This window comes from Canis lupus, chromosome 25, assembly GCF_011100685.1.
Source record: "Canis lupus familiaris isolate Mischka breed German Shepherd chromosome 25, alternate assembly UU_Cfam_GSD_1.0, whole genome shotgun sequence".
Taxonomy (NCBI): domain Eukaryota; kingdom Metazoa; phylum Chordata; class Mammalia; order Carnivora; family Canidae; genus Canis; species Canis lupus.
In genome coordinates this window covers 42817567-42835853 of record NC_049246.1, presented here as the reverse complement: position 1 = coordinate 42835853, position 18287 = coordinate 42817567, and the positions used below count along the sequence as shown (strand labels likewise).

General features: G+C 43.9%; 2 protein-coding genes and 1 long non-coding RNA gene across 13 annotated transcripts in view; 2 read left to right on the top strand and 1 right to left on the bottom strand.

The window, feature by feature from the left end:
- LOC100686622 (nuclear body protein SP140-like protein) overlaps positions 1–7893 on the top strand; it is a 42473-nt gene extending 34580 nt beyond the window's left edge. Inside the window, exons 3-6 of one of the 3 annotated variants that reach the window (XM_038574137.1) lie at positions 328–496; positions 3324–3407; positions 6522–6671; positions 7512–7829. In XM_038574137.1, coding sequence (XP_038430065.1) covers positions 328–496; positions 3324–3407; positions 6522–6671; positions 7512–7606 — 498 coding nt within the window. In that variant the 3' untranslated portion in view covers positions 7607–7829. Of the gene's footprint in view, positions 1–327; positions 497–3323; positions 3408–5173; positions 5443–6521; positions 6672–7511 lie in introns of those variants that run through there. The other 2 variants (XM_038574138.1, XR_005378782.1) reach the window with 2 other exon arrangements.
- An 896-nt stretch (positions 7894–8789) lies between these two features.
- On the top strand, positions 8790–15812 carry LOC119865960. Its single transcript, XR_005378785.1, has 3 exons — positions 8790–9062; positions 10143–10286; positions 12836–15812. It is a non-coding gene; the product is annotated as an uncharacterized LOC119865960 (long non-coding RNA).
- Positions 15813–15986: 174 nt separating this feature from the next.
- SP100 (SP100 nuclear antigen) overlaps positions 15987–18287 on the bottom strand; it is a 97711-nt gene continuing 95410 nt past the window's right edge. For 6 of the 9 annotated variants that reach the window (XM_038574093.1, XM_038574099.1, XM_038574100.1 and 3 more), the window contains 2 exons: positions 17736–17882; positions 16160–16297 (listed from right to left, as the gene is read on the bottom strand). In XM_038574093.1, coding sequence (XP_038430021.1) covers positions 16172–16297; positions 17736–17882 — 273 coding nt within the window. In that variant the 3' untranslated portion in view covers positions 16160–16171. Of the gene's footprint in view, positions 16298–17735; positions 17883–18287 lie in introns of all 9 variants that reach the window. The other 3 variants (XM_038574091.1, XM_038574092.1, XM_038574098.1) reach the window with 3 other exon arrangements.

Sequence of the window (18287 nt, the reverse complement as noted above, 5' to 3'; positions counted from 1 at the left end):
GCCTACATCCTGAAGCCCTCTCAGGACTCCTCATACCTGGAGGGCAGGCAGTAGTTGCTGTGAGGCCAACAGAATTACTATAAGGTCTACTCTTGAAACAGCCTACGCAGGATGAAAGTTCAAAAGTCAATAAGAAGAGTTCATTTGTTATTTTAAGCAGTTGATCAAATATTTAAGAAGTTCTAAAATATTACATGAAAAATAATAGTCTATCTACCTGGGAAAGTGGAATGAATGTTCTATGCAATCACTTCCTAGTGATTAACTTTGAAACTATTTTAATTTTGAAATTATTTATATTCTTTTCTCATTGCACTTTTTTAAAAGAAATCTCAGGAAGCCCACAGAAACTTAATTCCTGTAGAGAAAGTGGCATATGATGTCCTCTGCTGCCTTGAGAAGACCTTTGATAGGTCACTTCTACAAGTCCTGTTCAGCAGGGTTCATCTGAAGGAGTATCCTGCCTTAATTCATGTTCTTGGAATCTTCAAAAATGGTAATCAATACTCTCCTCTCCCTTTTAGGGTCCAGGTCTACTCCTCATTTATTCATTCACTCATTTGTTGGTTTAACAGGCATTTTTTGCAATCAAATGGATTTTTTAAAATTTATTTTTTTATTGGAGTTCAATTTGCCAACATATAGCATATTACCCAGTGCTCATCCCGTCAAGTGCTCCCCTCAGTGCCTGTCACCCAGTCACCCCAACCCCCCGCCCACCTCCCTTTCCACTACCCCTTGTTCATGGTTTAACAAGTATTCACGAAATGTGTACCCTGTCCCAGGATCTGTGATTGTCAGTGTGAATGAGTCACCACTAATAGAAACTGATGTGTTCTCTGGTCTTAACATTAAAATTATCCATCAGATGATTACTCTGCTAGGACCTCATGTAGGTTTAATTACAGCCCTTTTTCTTCTTCCAGGAATGTGTAATTATTTTGTGTCATGGGTGCCTGATAAAGAGGAAGTGTTCCTGGGCACGTTGTGACATTTTTCTAAGATGACCAGATTGTCACCAATTCCCACAGAAAACCTTATCTGAGATAGTCTGATAAAAAGTTAGCTCCACATAAAGAATCAAGAAGTCACAAGAACCCCCCCAGCACAGAAGCAAGGCCTGCATGTGGAAGGGCAAGGCAGTAAGGAGGGCTGATTATGACATGATGGTCATAGGCAGATTGTGTGGTTTCTGAGGAATTGGAGTTTTATTTTCATAAAAATAAGGAAGTAACATCAATTCTTAAGCAAGGGGAAAAATCAAAAGAAGCTGAAATAAAGTAGGGAGTGTGTTAATTTGTGAAAATAGTACATTGATTAAAATAAGAACAATATAATTTCTTTTTTAATTTTTATTTATTTATTTATTTATTTTTTTAAATTTCTTTTTTTTTTTTAAAGATTTATTTATTTATTTGAGAGAGAAAGAGAGAGTGCAGGGGAAGGAGCAGAGGGAGAGGGAGAGAATCTCAAGTAGATGGCGCTGAGCAAGGAGCTTGCTGCCAGGCTTGATCCCAGGACCCTGAGATCACAATATGAGCAGAAACTCAGAGTGGGATGCTCAACCCATTGCACCACTCAGGCATCCAGAACAATAATTTCTTTTTTTTTCTTTTTTTTTAAGTGTTAAAGCAGAAATTTATTAAAATCCATTTTATATAGTGTTTTAGGGACAAAAAAATGTAGTCCTCAACATTCAGGTAATCAACTCTATCCTCAGAAGTGCCTTGGGAGAAAACAGATTCCTGTGCCCTTTCCTCCAAAAGATACTTCTGTTTATATTCCTGAAAATGATGCATGCGAGAAGACAGATTCTTTTGCCCTCCCCCCAGAACAATAATTTCTATATTAATACCTGAGTTAGAGAAAGGAATAGAAATAATCAAATATCTAGGAACAAATTTCAAGTCAATAATTGTTGAAAGCTTCATTGAGACAAAGTTACATGTCTTAGGTCAATATTATATATGTGACCAGGATGTCCCAGGCCATGGGAACAAAGGGAATGGCGGTTACCTGTACTGCCCACATCTCAGGGGCTCTGATTCTCTCCAGGTTAAGTGTCCACATCACCTGTGTTAGGTTCCAGGTTCCCCCAGCTGGGGGCGGGGGGTGGGGGACCTGCACCTACATTTGCTGCTGCCCACCTGCCCCTGGGGAGGTAGCAGCTATTGCCTCTCAGACTCTGTTGTCCACAGAAGCTATGGGTCAGTGACCCAAAGTCAAGAATCTGGGGGCTGTGGGGTGGGGTGTAGCATTCTCTCCTGCTGCTTGGTGCCAACCTTCATCCCACACTCAGGGCCCCTTAAGCCCCCGTGGGACTGCCCACTTGCACTGGCCCTCTTCATCCTTCCCTTTGTTCTCCTCCTTTCTTCCACCTGGTTTTGCCAGGATCTGAGTCCAGGTCGTGGGATGACAAAGCACCCATGGTTCCCACTGTCCTGTGGAACTCACCCTAGCAGGCCCTACCCCAGGAGGAGCTCTTGCCATGGGCCCTGGGGCAGCAGGTTCTCTTCCTCCCTGGTGTCCCCTCCTCCCTGGAATCCCTGTAGACATGGCCCCATCTCCCTCTCCTCCCTCCCTTCCCCATTCAGGCTTCCTGGCTTATTTCTTTCCTCCTATGTGTGCTGGGTCACCTACAGGCAGAGGCGCTGGGCTGATGTCCCTGCCTCCCCTGGTTGGTGGCCTCCCCAGCTGCTGGGGCAGGCCTGTGGGCCATCCTCCAGCATTGCAAGCTGTGCTCCCTGCTCAGAGCTGAAGAGTGTCCTTCTTTTGTTCCTGGGATCTGGGCCCCTGGGAGGTCTGTCTTATTCCTCCAGGTGTCCTCTGCTTTGTCTCTTTGGGAAGCACTCACCTTCCCTGCCCCAACCCTCTTCTCCTCTAGCAGCATCCTTAGAGCAGCTGGGCTTTCTCTTTTATACTCATGGATCTCTCTGTGAGCCTTGCTCTTCTCCAGAAGAATTCTCTCTCTTCCTTCCTACAGTTCACAGACACATTCCACTTACAAAATTTATAGTGAGATTAGCTTTCACTCTTCTCTGGTCATTTTGTTGAGTGATTAATTACTGTTTATAACTTTCCCACTGCTCCATAATCCTTAAACCCAACAGGCTCATCACCTATAGGATTTGCATGTGTGTATTTTTCTCTTCTATGTCCCAGGGAAAGGAATAAACACCATCAAATTAGGAGCCACTGAGATTAACTGATCCGGGGTCCAGAAGGCCCTGCTCAATTCCTGGATTCTTGGGGGGTCCAGATGCTTAATTATGAGGTGGTGATGACTTGCCTGAAACCACTAATTAGTTTTTTTCTCTGTTTAGTAATTGAAGACAAATATTTTCCCCAGGAAGATGATAGCGAGGAGACACAAAAACTTCCCAGCACTGAGCCAAGCTGTGAACAAGGTAACTATGAAAGAATACAACCTTTGTTTCCTGGTTACAAAGAGGATAGAACTCAGGAAGGGCAACTGTGATGCTAGAGGAATGCTAGAGGGAATGTGATGCTAGAGGGACATGAGGCAGGCAGATGAGTGTGGCTTTGTATTGATTCCAAAATGACATGACTCTGGAATCCAAGACAAAAGGTGGCAAAGAGAGACTTTCTGCCCCATAATTTGGAGAGTGAAGCAAGAACCTAAGTGCGAATTAGGAGTTTCCAGAGATGACCGTCAGTGTGAAGCTGTGAAAGGCTAAGAACTCTGGCCCATGGTCAATGACAAAGAGGAGACCTTTGACGATGGCAGAAGGGGGGGGATGTTGTTCTCAGTGTGGGGGATGTTGTTCAGAAGCCCAGATATTCAAGAAGAAAGCCAGTTAGTTGTTCACAGAGAAAAAAGAGGAAGTGATAGAAAGGTGGAGGGGAGGATGTGAGTACTTTGAGAGAGAGAAGGAGGGAAAGAAAGAGAAGAAAAGGTTAAGATACAATAAAAATAACCATGTTATTTACACCTCACGGCAGAACATTTGCTCTGGCAGTGGTGGGGTGAGCACTCAGGCAGCCATTGGAGGTTAGCATTGCTTATGTGCCCATTTTGCAGATAAGGGGACCAAAATCTAGAGACTGTGTGTGCAGTTGGCCTGGGGTCCAATGAGCAAGGGCGAACCCAGGCATTCTGAACCCAGAGCCTGTGTGTGTGTGTCTTCATGGAGGTAAAAATCACATAGCATAAAATTAACCACTTTAAAGTGTACAGTTTAGTGATATTTGGTACATTTACAAAGTTGTGTCATTGTCACCTCTATCTACTGTCTTTTTTTTTTTTAAGATCCCACTTATTTATTCATGAGAGACAGAGAGAGAGAGAGAGAGAGAGACAGAGAGAGAGAGAGAGAGACAGAGAGAGGGAGAAGCAGGCTCCATGCAGGGAGCCCGACACGGGACTTGATCCCGAGACCCCAGGATCATGCCCTGGACCAAAGGCAGGCGCTAAATCGCTGAGCCACCCAGGGATCCCCCTCTATCTACTTTCAAAACATACTACTTGCCTCAATGGGCAACCCCACTTCACTCCCCATTTCCTTCTTCCTACTGCCAAGAGCCACTGCTATCACCAAAAGGTATATCTTTTAATTTCTGTGCATTGAGTGGAGGCAATCAGCAAGTCGGAGAGAACAAGAAAGGAGAAACCAGTTTAGCCTGACATGGAAGTTGGGAAATTGTGATGGAAGAGAGCTTGTCAGGAAGGCGGAGGCAGGAGGGACTGAGCAGAGAGTGTGGCTGCGGGAAAGAGAGACAGGAACATGAGGAAACAGAAGACAGTGGAGTCTGGGATGCAGACATATCATCCTAGGATGGGAGCAGCAATGCCTGAAGGTTGGATCCTGGTAGGACATGGAGGGAGAAAGGGACTGAGGTCTAATGGGATGGAGAGAGGCAGAGCCAGACTTGGTTGGGTTTTGGGCGGAGTCTTGGAGCAGGAAGTCTTTCTGCACAAGGAGCAGCTCACTTCTGTCTCCAACCTCAGAGCTCAGTGTGGCCACTCCTTAGCTTGTTTTCTGGTCACTGGCTCTGGTCTCTCCTTTTCTCACTCATCAGCACCTGATGAAGCCAAAGTTTTAAGAACAAAGGAAGAGGAAGTCAGAGAAGGTGTGCAGCCTTCTTGGGTGATAGGCAAGGTAACTGACTGAATCCTGTGTCATAGATGACCCATTATCTGGATAGCTCATTATGTGGAGGGGTCAGAGGCCAGGCACCTGAGCCCAGCCTCTGACTACTTTCTAAGATGTGAGGGAGGCACATTTTCTAAGATGTGAGGTGAGATCTGTAGGGCCTAGGGGGCGAAATTTAAAGAGAACCCAAGAGTAGGTGCCTCCTTAAATTAGGGGCCTTGGGCCTCTTGCTTTCCTCATCCTACCCCTGGCCTGGAAGCAAGACAGAAAGGGGAGCTGGCATCCTCAGTGGAGGAGGGTGCCCTGTGTGGAGGACGAGTGCAGACAGGTAGGTGGATTGGACCATCCAATATGAGTTTTAGGAGCAAGCATGGTTTTACCTAAATGGACATGAGATCCAAACTTCTCCCATTGGGTGGAGGTTTGGCAGGGAGGCAGCTTTATCCGCCTTGCCAGAAGTTGTCACAGGAGCATGGAAATAATGTGTGTGATGGCCAGACTGGCCAGTAAGCAGGATCACTGGAGAAGATCCTAGAGGTAGAGGTGGGGAAGGGGCTCTGAGTTGTGGTCAAAGCCTGGTGAGAAATCTGGAGTGATGGAAGGATGCTACCCTTGACATGAGGACAACACACAAGACTAGGGTTGGGGGCCTAGAGGCAGGTAGAGGGTCCAGGTAAGCCTGAGAAAAACAGAGATGGAGAGATGACATGAGAGCCATGGCTGAGAGGAGATAAACTGACAATTTACACAAGGGAGAGTGACAAAGATCATATGGACAAAGCAAATGCCAATAAAAGAGAAGGTAGAGAGGGACACAAAGAAACCCTGAAGACAGAGTGTTCAGTGGGAGTGAATGGAACGTTGCTGGAGGCCAATGAGGCCAAGAGAGAGGAGACGTGGTGGGATATTTAGCATCAGGGGGAGGCCACCTCATAGAAGCTTCTGCTGCAGGCCGTCGTCCCCGGGGACAGTGTTTCCAAAGCCCTGAAGGGGCTGGCAAACATTTTGCCATGTGTTGGCAAACATTACATTACTGATGTATTTGTATGGAGGATTTTATAAAAACTGTTCTAAGTATATTTATGTAGGCATGTACTAAGCCACCTTTGTGGAAAAGGACATAAGAATAAACACAAAATTCAGCCAAGATAATTTTCAGTGAGTGAATGAGAATAGTAGGTTAAGAGAAAAGAGGAAAAACAAAAAGGTGGATTTCAGGGTAAAAAGGAAAGCCCCAGAGAGGTGGAGAGAGAAGGACACAGAGGTCCTGACACAGAGCGAGGCAGTAGGCGAGCAGGCAAGGGGTAGTGCTAGGGCGACCCTCCCAGGGGGAGTGGGGAGAGAGGGGAGCAGGGGGTCGGGGAGACAGCTGAGGGTTCTTTCTGGATCATTATGTATGTATTCCAGGGACAGAGCTCTCCAGATCTGAAAACCCAGTACAATCTTGTGTTGTGGATCTGGTGAATATGCAGAAGACGATTGCATCTTGTCACCTCAGAACTAACCAAGAAGGCCAGCCAGCAGGGATAGCGTGTGACCAAGCATCAGAAATAATCAGTAAGGCTGGCCGAGGGAGGCGTGCCTGGGTGGCCCAGTTGGTTAAGCATCTGCCTTTAGCTCAGGTCATGATCTTGGGGTCCCAGGATTGAGTCCCTGCTGAGCAAGGAGTCTGCTTCTCCCTTTCCCTCTGCCCCTTCCCTCTTGTGCATGCTCTCTCTCTCTGATAAATAAATAAAATCCTAAAAAGAAAAGAAAAGAAGACATTATAAAGGCTGGCCGAGGGAGTATGATGTGGTGACACTGCGTGTGTCGCAGCGAAGGTGTCAGGAGGCAGCCCAGGGAGGATGGGGTGGATGCAGGAGAGGGAGACCCTGGTGCTCAGGGAAGGAGATTTTGCCTAACAGAGGAGAACTGGGGGTGAAGTGGAAAGGTACTGAACGGGGGCCGCTAAGGAGGTGTGTAGAGCGAGATGGCAAGAAGAGATAAGGGGACAAAAAGACACATCAGGTGGAAACAGAGAGTGCTGAGGAGAACATGCTGAGCTGAGAGAGGAGGTATGAGCTGTGAGAAAGAGAAGCAGAGGTAGGGAAGTGGGGAGAGACAGCTGCAAGGGGAAGAAGGGAGTGAGTGGTCAGAAGATGGGGAGCAAGATGACTAGAGCTGGGCACTGTGGTCACCTGTCCTTACACAGCGTCCAGGGAGAGTACCTGGAGCCCCGCTGTTAACCTGTAGGCCCAGGATTCCATGAGAAGATGGGCACCATCTGGAGCAGGGACATTCCTCCCCAGAGCTTACCCCAGCAGCTGGATCTTTCCTGGCATCCCCCCATTATGGGGTTTCCTGCTGGTTCCTTGGCCCCACGCTGAGATCCCTAAGGGGTTTTGTTTCTTTGTGCAGTGATCAGCAGTGAATCCAGCGAGGAAGAAGAGCCCCCAGAAGCTCTGAGCTCAGCACCAGGACAAGGCCCGGATGAGAAGAGCGAGGGCTGCTAGCTTTGGGCTACAGACCATCAGACATCTGAATTCAGAGGTCCTGCTTCCTGACGTGTTGTACTTGGAGTGCACTCTACAGCCGATGGCCCAGTCGATGCTGGGAACACATTCTCTGTACTTACCTCGTGTGCCATTTTGAAAAATGTGGCAGACAAGATCCTAGTCACTGAATATGTATGTTCATGTGTCAACATTGGAGTAGAAACAAGCTAGCATATTTCTATTTGTTGTTTTTCCTTCCACGTGATCTTGCCTCTTGTGGTATGATTTAAAAAAAAAGGCATTTGGTCTTTGTTTCTACTTCCTGGCACCCAGTTTCCCAGACCCTTGAAGTTTCCTGAGCGGTGAGAGGGTGTCTATGAGAGTTAGAGGGTTAGAACTTTCAGTTTCACCCCTCAATCTCTGGGGAGAAATGAGAGGTGGGAGATTAAGTTCAATCGCCAATGGCCCATGATTTAACCAGTGTACTTTCATGATTAAACCTTGGTAGTAAAAAACCCTGAACAATGGGGTTGGGAGCCCCTGACTTGGTAAATACGTTGATGTGCTGGGGGGTTGCATGCTGGAGAGAGCGTGGAAGCCCTGGCATCCACGTACCTTGCCCTATCTATCTCTTCCATTTGGCTGTTCTTGAGTTGCGGTCTTTATAATAAAACTGTAATCATAAGTAGAGCATTTCCCTGTGTTCTGTGAGTCATGCTAGCAAATTTTTGGACCTAAGGGGGCATTGGGAGAACTCCCAGATTTATAATTTGTTGGGAAGATACATGGATAGCTTGGGGACCCCATTTTGTAGCTGGTGTCTGAAGTAGGGGAAGTCATGTAGGACTGGGCCCTTACCCTGTGTGGTCGGTGCTAACTCTGGGTGGTTAGTGTCAGAACTGAATTGAATTGTTCAACACCCAGTTGGTGTGGAAGAGCTGGAGAATTGACTGGTATTGAAATGACCTATTTATCATTGGAAAAGACACCACACAGTTGGTGTCAGAAAAAAACCCCACACCTGTTCATACTGATGTCTCCAATGGAGGTATTGATTTCTGCCTTAACTAACCTCTATCATCTGTAGATCACAAAAAAAGGTAAGTGATTTTTGATTGCATTGAAGCCTATATTGTTATTGGAAACTTGGAAAGACCCCCAAAAGCCCAAATAAGTCATCTTGACATGTGTTCTCCGATGTGCCATTAGCTTATATCCAAACTTTTCAAAAAATAATTTAGGAAATAATATCTCATAATTCTAAAACATCAGTAAGGAGTAGGTGTAATAACTATTTTTTATCCTGGTTTTGTAGGTGAGAAAACTCTGGCACATAACTGTTTAAGAATCCTTTCCAAAGTCATATGGAGAATTTAAGGCAGCACCAGGACCATTGTTCTGGAGGCTCAGATCTCAATTCAGCAGATGTGTTTTCCTTTGGAAGGGGAGAAAACAACCAGACACATCTGTAAATGTTAGTTTTACAGGATTTATAACTTATATCAAGCAGTTACTGTTTCTCTTTCATGGATTTTATGAACAAAATTAATTTGGAAATAAACACTAGGTATAATAGCAGAGAAGATAATGTCAAAAGGCATATTTGTCCCCAAAAAGATTCATTTTAATTGCTTGCTATATTTTTCGTAAGTAAAAAAAAACTAAATTTATTTTTTAGGGTGTTCCCACCATCTGTTGTTAACCAATGTTTAATATCTTGAACATTAGAAGTCTACTTATTATTCAGGGAAATGATGTCAACAGGTTCTGGGTTGGTGAGGGAGTTGAGTGGGACTGGGGGCAAGGAGGCAGGAGGGGAGAGGGCTCTGATCCACACACTCATTCCCGGATCCATCCTCCAATGTTGCCCTGGGCAAGCAATAGAGGCGGAGAAAGTGTGTAGGGATTAGGAGGAAGGATTGGAAGTAGAAGGGCGAGGTGTCAGGAATTTAGCAAAATATCACAACACGGCCCAACTACCCAATTTTCTCAGCTCCTGGTGATGGCAACTAAAACAGTGTTAACCAAGGGGGTGTGTTGAGTTCAAAGAACAGACCGGAATGCGGGGAGTTTCATGATCTTCCCTGGTCTTTCATTCTTTTCTTTTCTTTTTTCTTCTTTTTTCTTTTCTTTTCTTTTCTTTTCTTTTTCTTTTCTTTTCTTTTTTTTCTTTTTTTTAGGGATTTATTTTTATTTTATTTTTTAATTATTATTATTTTATATTTTTTTATTGGAGTTCAGTTTGCCAACATACAGTATAACACATAGGTTTCTTAAGGAATTTCCTTCTCCGTTGGTTCCTTGGCCACATACGGGCAGTCTGATTGCTCTGCAGAGAGAGCAGTGCGTGGAAGGGAGGGCTGCGGAGGAGACCAGGAGCCTCCAGGTCACCACCTGGAATTATTAGCAGGCTTCCCAGGGACTCTGGAGCGTTAAGGAACAGAGAATCATATAGTGGGTAATAAGGAATGTCCAAGCAAGATTGCTAAATTAGCTCTAAGCTGGTTAACTAACTTTCTTTCTTTCTTTCTTTTTTTCTTTCTTTTTTTTTTAGCTGGTTAACTTTCTTTAGAGGAATAAAGGAAAACCACCTTGGCAGCTCACGTCTCCACCAGTCTAGAAAGTTATTGCTGTGTGTTCCTTTCTGCAGTGTACTGCTAACCTTGCCAGGTTATTACTGTTCAAGTCTCTAGAAATGGTAAGTTGTTAATCAAACGTATTGTAATATTCTCCCAGAGTGACAGATAGAGGCCAATCAGGCGATGAAGACAAATTATCCACACTTGGCAATACGACAGGAAAGCAACAGGATACATGTTCTGATTTATCGTTTACTCCTAATGAGGGTCTGACTTTGTCAGGTTACACGTTTACTTATAGACTTTTGTCCAGTAGACATTGTTTGGTGGAAAAGATAATGCCAAAGATTGTGGGTTTATTGCCTTATTAACTGGTTTGGGCTGTGATTTAGGAAACTTGTTTCAGCGGGCATGCCTTTCCTGGCCAACTTTATAAACCTCTGTTCCTTAAATTCTATGTTGGTGGGTCACACACACTGCAGTGAGCAAGGAAATTTTTTCATTTATTCAGAGAACATCAGTGACAACTATTTGAAAACAAATGTTGGAGAAGAGCGCCAGGAAGCTTCTAGCTCACCACCAAAAATTGTGTCAGCTTTGGTGTGCAAGTCTTGGGTTTGAGGATTCTAGGAATCTGAATTCAGAGCTACTTTTTCCTGATGCATTTTACTCTAAGCACCAAACAATGAAAATGAATTAATGATATTAAAATCCCCTTCTCTGCAGTACCTTTTTCTATTGTGTGCAAAGACATAAGAAATTGTTATAAATTCATATTTTAATAGTATGAGCACTGTTGATTGAATAGACGGGCTCATGTTTTGATGTTGTAGCAATATGTTCAGAAAATAAGAACTTTTAAAAAATATTTATTTATTAGAGAGAGAGAGCACACACAAGCAGGAGGGGGAGGGGAGAGGGAGAGGGAGAAGCAGATTCCTCACTGAGTGCAGAGTCTGACACGGGGGGCTTGACACGGGCTTGATCCCAGGACCCTGAGCTGGAAGGCAGATGCTTAACTGATTGAGCCACCCAGGCACCCCCAAACGAGAGCTTTCTGATTAGCTATTGTCATGCCTATTAATACTGATATCTTGAATTTATATGGCATTTCCCACCCATTCCCTTCCACTTCTTTATCTTTTGTGGAGCACAGAATGTGAAGTATTCCTCTCCTGGGTAATAATATTGTTATCCTTTGGTAAAAAATCTTGGAAAGCTTTGAAGTTCTACTATCTAATTACCTTCAAAAAGAAAGGAGTCAAACAACCCCTGGACATCCTCCAGCAAGTTGTCCTGATTCAATAGGTTTAAGATCGTCAGGGACAAACAAACCTGTATTCCAATAGATTTATTGACTCATTGTAACAAGGGAGAGGGACCACACCAGAGAACCATGGACATTGTGCCAAACAAGGAAACAGAGTTATTGTACAGTTTGGGAAAAGGTGGAGTTGAAGTATAATTTATAGGATGCAGTGATTTGATGCAGGTTCAAAACAAGCCAGAGCTGTGTTGAAGATCAGGTCTGGATTGTGAAATGGACCCTGGGTCCTATTGTTGGAAAATCACAAAATTATGAAAATGTGGAATGTTATTTTTGGAAATCCCATATTGGAAGCTGTGCCCCTGGATTAGAAATCAAGATTCCATCTCTTTATCAAAGCACCTTAGACCATCCAAGTAAGGGTGAGATGCTCCATCCTTGCTGATACCATTTCAAACAGCAAGTTTCTGATAGTGCGTGGATTTTGACAACAAAATTCCTCAGTGAGTGAGGAAGCACTAGTCATTCAAAGAAGGGTTGTCATGACCTTTAATAGCTGCACGAGTTCCGAGGAGAATGTTTCTTATTAAATGTGCAGCTGACTTTCTCCGTACCTGTTATATCAGCCTCATGAATGGCAGGGCAGATTTTTTTTTTGCTTTCTCATACTGAGCTAATTTCTATTTTCTCAAAGCCATTGAGTATGTAGTGGTTTATCAAGGGACTTTGTAAAAAAGGCTTATTTTAATTTCACCACAATCACGGGATGTAAGGCAACACAAATGTTGATAACCTTGTTTCCACTTCTTTCTTTCCTTTAGAAAGGTAGAGAGAGGAACATCTGGGTGGCCCAGTGGTTTAATATTTGCCTTCGGCTCAGGGCATGATCCTGGGGTTGTGGGATCGAGTCCTGCATCAGACTTCCAGCAAGGAGCCTGCTTTTCCCTCTGCCTATGTCTCTACCTCTCTCTGTGTGTCCTCATGAATAAATAAATAAAATCTTAAAAAAAAAAGAAATGTAAAGAGAAATGATAATCAAAATGTCTCAATCCTGAATGTGACTTGTGTGAAATATCAAGATTCACCACTTTTCAAGTACAAATTACAGTTTTCCTCTCATGCTTTATAGATCCCATGGGTATTGGAAACACTTTTACTCTGGACATACATGTTAGAAGAGATATGTGCAGATCAGAATTTTTGGCATATAAGTGAATCTTTAACAACATTTCTACAAAGCATTAAATCCAGCTATTTGCTAGATCATTCAAAAGTAAGATAACAAATTTTAAAGAGTCCAGATTAATCTTTTATTAAAATGGGCTGTCTTTTGAGATAGAACCTGAACATTCATAATTGCTAAAAGAGAAGTTGTTTCTTTTTCTTTTTCTTTTTTAATAGGCTCCACACCCAGCAGAAAGCCCAATTTGGGGCTTGAACTCACAACCCTGAGATCCCAAGATCAAGACCTAGCTGAGATCAAGAGTTGGACATTCAACTGACTGAGCCACCCAGGCACCCCAAGAGAAGTTATTTCTTGTTTGCAGGAATGATCTCTGTCATCTTCTAGGCCATGACTAAGGAAGAAGGGTATGGGGAGATTGGATGTGGATCAGTGTCAACTCTGGTTTACAGGTGACAGGCAAAGTGAGGTCCTCAATAATGCTAGCACTCCCACAGAATGCACTTCTTACTGGTTTTGTAAAGGGAATGACCTCTGGGCTCTTCTGGATGACAAGCCATCTGGCATGTCTTCAGGCCATGTCTTTGTGTGATATACCCATGTGAACATTTCTACCTCTCTGAGCCTTTTGACCCCTTCTTGGTACTATACAAGGCTTTGGGGGCATCTCCACATCATTTGCTAAATGCTATCATTTTGTCCAAGTTCCAAGGAGCCAGTTCATTCATAGACAAACCAGCCTCAGATGCCTTTGCCAGGGCCTTAAGCCCTGATCGGAGGAGAGGGCTTCCATATCAATGGAGTCTCCATTATCCACTCTTATGTTTACCCCTCCTGGTCTTACACCCTAAAAATCCACTCCTACAAGTGTTTCTGTCTTGTTTCCGGTACATATTAGCCAGTTCTTGCTGGGTTATGCTTATGGGCCATACACAGCCCTCGAATTTTAATGGCTTAGACAACAAAGTCTACTTCTTGCTCGCTCAGAGTCACAGTGGATCTGGGAGCCCTCCTGGGGTGGTAGTGAATACACATACTAGGTGGGGTCAATCTCTAGGCTCTGTCATCCCCAAACAAATCGTCTAATCAATGTGGCAGGAGAGTTTACACAGGGAATTCTCACTGCCCTTTCTGTGAATCACCTTGCAAATGACATATGCCACCTCTGATCATAATCCACTGGTCGGTGTCTCAGTCATTTAGCCATGCCTAATGTGAGGGGCAGGAAAACTTAGGGGGATATATGTGATATTTGGAGAACACTACTGTTTCTGCCACAAATAAAAGCAGAAGGCTGAAAAGGACCCATTCTAGATAATACTGTTAAGAATGAAGCCACATGACGGATTCAACTAAGCAAACAAAAAGGAGCCAACATTCAAAAGGTGAATCTAAATGAAAACTAACTTTATTAGGAAGCAAAGGATTAAAAACAGATGATGTTACAAGAGAAATCTTCTAAACTTTTTTTTTAAATTTTTATTATGATAGTCACAGAGAGAGAGAGAGAGAGAGAGAGGCAGAGACACAGGAGGAGGGAGAAGCAGGCTCCATGCACCAGGAGCCCGACGTGGGATTCGATCCCGGGTCTCCAGGATTGCGCCCTAGGCCAAAGGCAGGCACCAAACCGCTGCGCCACCCAGGGATCCCCGAGAAATCTTCTAGAATAAAATACTTTGCTTGGTCAGTGATGGAACTTAATGAGTCAGTCTACCTAAATGCAGGCCCAGAAGGTTTTACTCTCTGACAGGATCCTTGGACTTTTTACCTACTTAGCAGACCATTCCCCTTTCAGTCATAGCATAAGTAAAGGGAGACAACTTCAGTTACATTTATTTTTGAATCACCCATAAATAATTTCATCAATTGCAGTAAGAAACATCTCTGCGTAGGTCTACCAGGAGATCAAAACCTCATTTATGACCTGAACCTGTTCAATCAGATGGGTTGTTATGATGTCTCAGGTTCCGGAATTAGCTGAGGGTCAGTGTTCAATCATCTTTTAAGGACATGAGAATTTTCTTTCTTTCTTTTTTTCTTTTTCAGAGCATCATTATGTTGGAAAATAGACAAAGGGAAGGGCTGGGAACCGTATCAATTTTGTTTTTTGTGGCCTCTGAGTATCCATCAACTATCTAATTGGATAACTAGAATTGCTTCCTTTTGATTGAATTAACATTTTGAATACAGAATCTCTACTGTGTGTAGCCACAGTGATACCTGCATGTGCCTCTGACATGATTTCAAACACTTTGCATACATAATTTAATCTTCAACATTATCCATTCTGACAACAAAATTTTGTTATTGAATAAGGAAGTGGCGTGTTGGAAGACTCACCTCTGGAACCAGCTGGAGGCCATTATTTCTTAGGATGAGATACTTCCCCAAAGGGTGTAGTGTGTGCTCTGAACCAGCTACCAGGGTTTGGTAGTCTTTGTCAGGTACTTTATCCAGAATATATTGGATCTGGGAACCCTTCAAGCAAGGCTGACTGATTTGGCTGGTAAAGAAATAATGTGCCCTTTTAAGATTCAGACAGCTTATTACTTACATAAATGGCAAAAGCAGGAAGAGCAAAGGTGCCATCTCCCTGGGGCAGAAGGCCTCATACCTCATTGGAACTTGCAATATGAGGAGACAGTGTGTCATGATACCTCTGGAAGATAAAGTGGTGAGTGGGACATGGCCTGTCATAGTGCTTCACAAGCGTCCCATGCTCTCATGTTCTGGAAAGATCATGGGGCAGGCTGCCAAGACTTAGATCGAATCAACTGTAGTTAAGTCTTGCCTATGCTGTCTATGTGGAGACACAAAAGGTTACCAGGGTGCCATGGCTGAGCCACTCGCCAACGGAACCCAGAATTGTCAGAGATCTTAGTGCCCAAGTTGGGAATGCTTCTATCAGCTGAGCCAATTATGATTCTGTGAATTGAAAACTGGCTATGCTCTGCATCCTGTACAAGTTTCCTGATGCCACTGGGTATGAGGCCAAAAAGGATGCTATCCAGGATTCAGTAAGGTGATCAGTGACTAGAATATATAAATATTATTATTATAAATAATAATAATAATAGAATATATAAATAGCTTTCTATAAGAGTCAATAATTGGTAATAAAATATATTGGGGGGAAAGTTCATGTTCACAATAGCAAGAAAAAAATGTCAACTGCCTGAGCATTAAAAAAAAAAAGAAGAAAGAAAGAAATGGCTAAGTCCTGTGTGGAAAGGGGAAAAGAAGAGAAAATTTTGCATAAGGACCTAATAAAAGATTAAAATATAAATGGAAGCGCATAATACAATCCTTTATAGAAAGACCCAATATTTTCTACTGTAAATTTCACTCCAAATTATTCAATAAGGGAACTAGACAAGATAATTTTATATTTTATTTAAAAAATAAATGAACAGAAATGGCAATAAAAATTTTTGAAAAAGTTGTTTGTACATCAGAATAGTCAGTAGGAGGGACCACAACGTGTCATCATGTAGCTGCTGAGGAATTGACTGGGGGTGGGGTGCGCAGGGTGGGGGGGGAGGGTATTGGCTATTTTATGAAAGATTGGGCTCCAACTGAGAACTGTTCTCGCCTGTTTCCTGAATTGCAAAAGTGTTTTTGAAAGTATTCTCAAATATGGCCTCTAGCTGAAGTCCCAGCTTGATGAATTTCTGGTTGTCCTGGAAAGGCAAAGACAAAAATGAGAATGGCCATTGCACTGAGCTTAGGCTCACCATGTTTTGCAGAATCTAGAACTTCATTTTACACTATCTCAAATGTTAAGGGAGAATTAATACAGTTCAGAGTGCTTGGTTCCCTGATAGCTTGATCATTTCTCTTTATCATTTCTCTAATTCTTCATCAGAGCTTTATCGATTAATTTTTAAATATACTAGTTGCTTGATTTTCGAACACAGCACCATTGACTTGCAACACTACAATATGGTACAGAAAGGGGTTCTTGGAGCCCCCTCTCTCTCCCTCACCCCTTAAGATAATCCTTGTTTACTTTTTGATATAGCACTAAGAAATTCGGAAGTAATCCAAGATTTTGAAACTTGAGAAACTTGATTTGGCAGCTTCCTTTAAAGGAGGGAAACACCAGTGGCCTCTATAATGCACTTTGAGCCGCGGAGTGACCTGGGAGTCCTGGCTCCTGCGGAGATGCCCCTCCTTGCACCATGGCCCTGTGGGTTTTGCCTGTAAGCAACCTCCCATGCTCCGCATCCGGGCTGCAGCACTGGGAACCAGTGGTGCTAGGGAGATGCCCAGGCGTGAGGGCGAGACCCCTGTCCACACATTCCTGAAGGCCTGGATGCCAGGGCAGGTGCACAGAGGCACCAGCAACTGCGCATGCTCATACTCTATGCCTGGCACCCAATCTCCCTCGGCTGATTCCCTTAGTCTGGCTAAGGATAGGAGCCCAGGACAAAGGTGGAGACTTCGGGGACACGCACAGAGCTACCCAGGTTCAGGGGGGAAAATGATCTTCCATTTCTTTTTTTTTTTTATTTTACTGGAGTTCAATTTGCCAACATATAGCATAACACCCAGTGCTCATCCCATCAAGTGCCCCCCTCAGTGCCCATCACCCAGTCACCCCCACCCCCTGCCCACCTCTCTTTCCACCACCCCTTGTTCATTACCCACCATTTGCTTCGACGTGGATGGAACTGGAGGGTATTATGCTGAGTGAAATAAGTCAATCAGAGAAGGACAAAAATTATATGGTCTCATTCGTTTGGGGAATATAAAAAATAGCGAAAGGGAATAAAGGGGAAAGGAGAGAAAATGAGTGGGAAACATCAGAGAGGGAGACAGAACATGAGAGACTGCTCTTCCATTTCTTGCAGAAGGCAATAGGTCTGCAGTCCACTGCTCTCTGTGGGTGAAAACTGAGTACCTAGGAGCAAGTAAATGCTGAGGTCCTAAGATGATGTCTGCAAGGACACCTAGTTTATTGTTATTTTCCCCACCTTAGACTGCGGGGCTTTTAGAATACTTCCAGAGTTTGCACTTGTGTGGCTTAAACAGGATGAGGGAAACGGTAACATTTAGCTGATACAAGAAGAATAAATGGCAAGGGAGCTTAACCCAAAGAAAGAGGGAGCCCCTTACCTTGTAATATGCCCTGTGGTTCTGAAAGATGAGGCGCATGTCCCGTACAAACCCTTTCACTTGGAGGTACAGTTTCATATTCAGCTTTTTCCTGATTTTGTTTAGCCACATGGGCTTCTTTGGGCCACGAGATGCCTCTCTACTCTGCTGACAAAAAAAAAAGTGCCGAGGGCAGGCTGTTAGCGCCCTTCCAAGTCTATCCTCCCCAAATTCCTATGTTGAAATCCTAACCCCCAGTGTGATGGTATTAGGAGGTCAGGCCTTTGGGAGATGATTAGATTGTGAGGATAAGTCTCATGAATGGGATTAGTGCCCTTATAAAAATGACCCCAGAGAGCTCTCTCCCTCTCCTTCCGCCATGTGAGGACGCTAAAAGAAGTTGGCAGTCTGCAGGATCACACTGGCACGCTGACCTCAGATTTTCAGCCTCCAGAGCTGGGAAGAATAAATGTCTGCTGTTTGAGGTGCCCCGGCTCTAGTACTTTGTGGTAGCAGCCTAAATGGTCAAGCATTGAGTAAGCGGACTCTGACATCCATCAACAAGACAAGGAT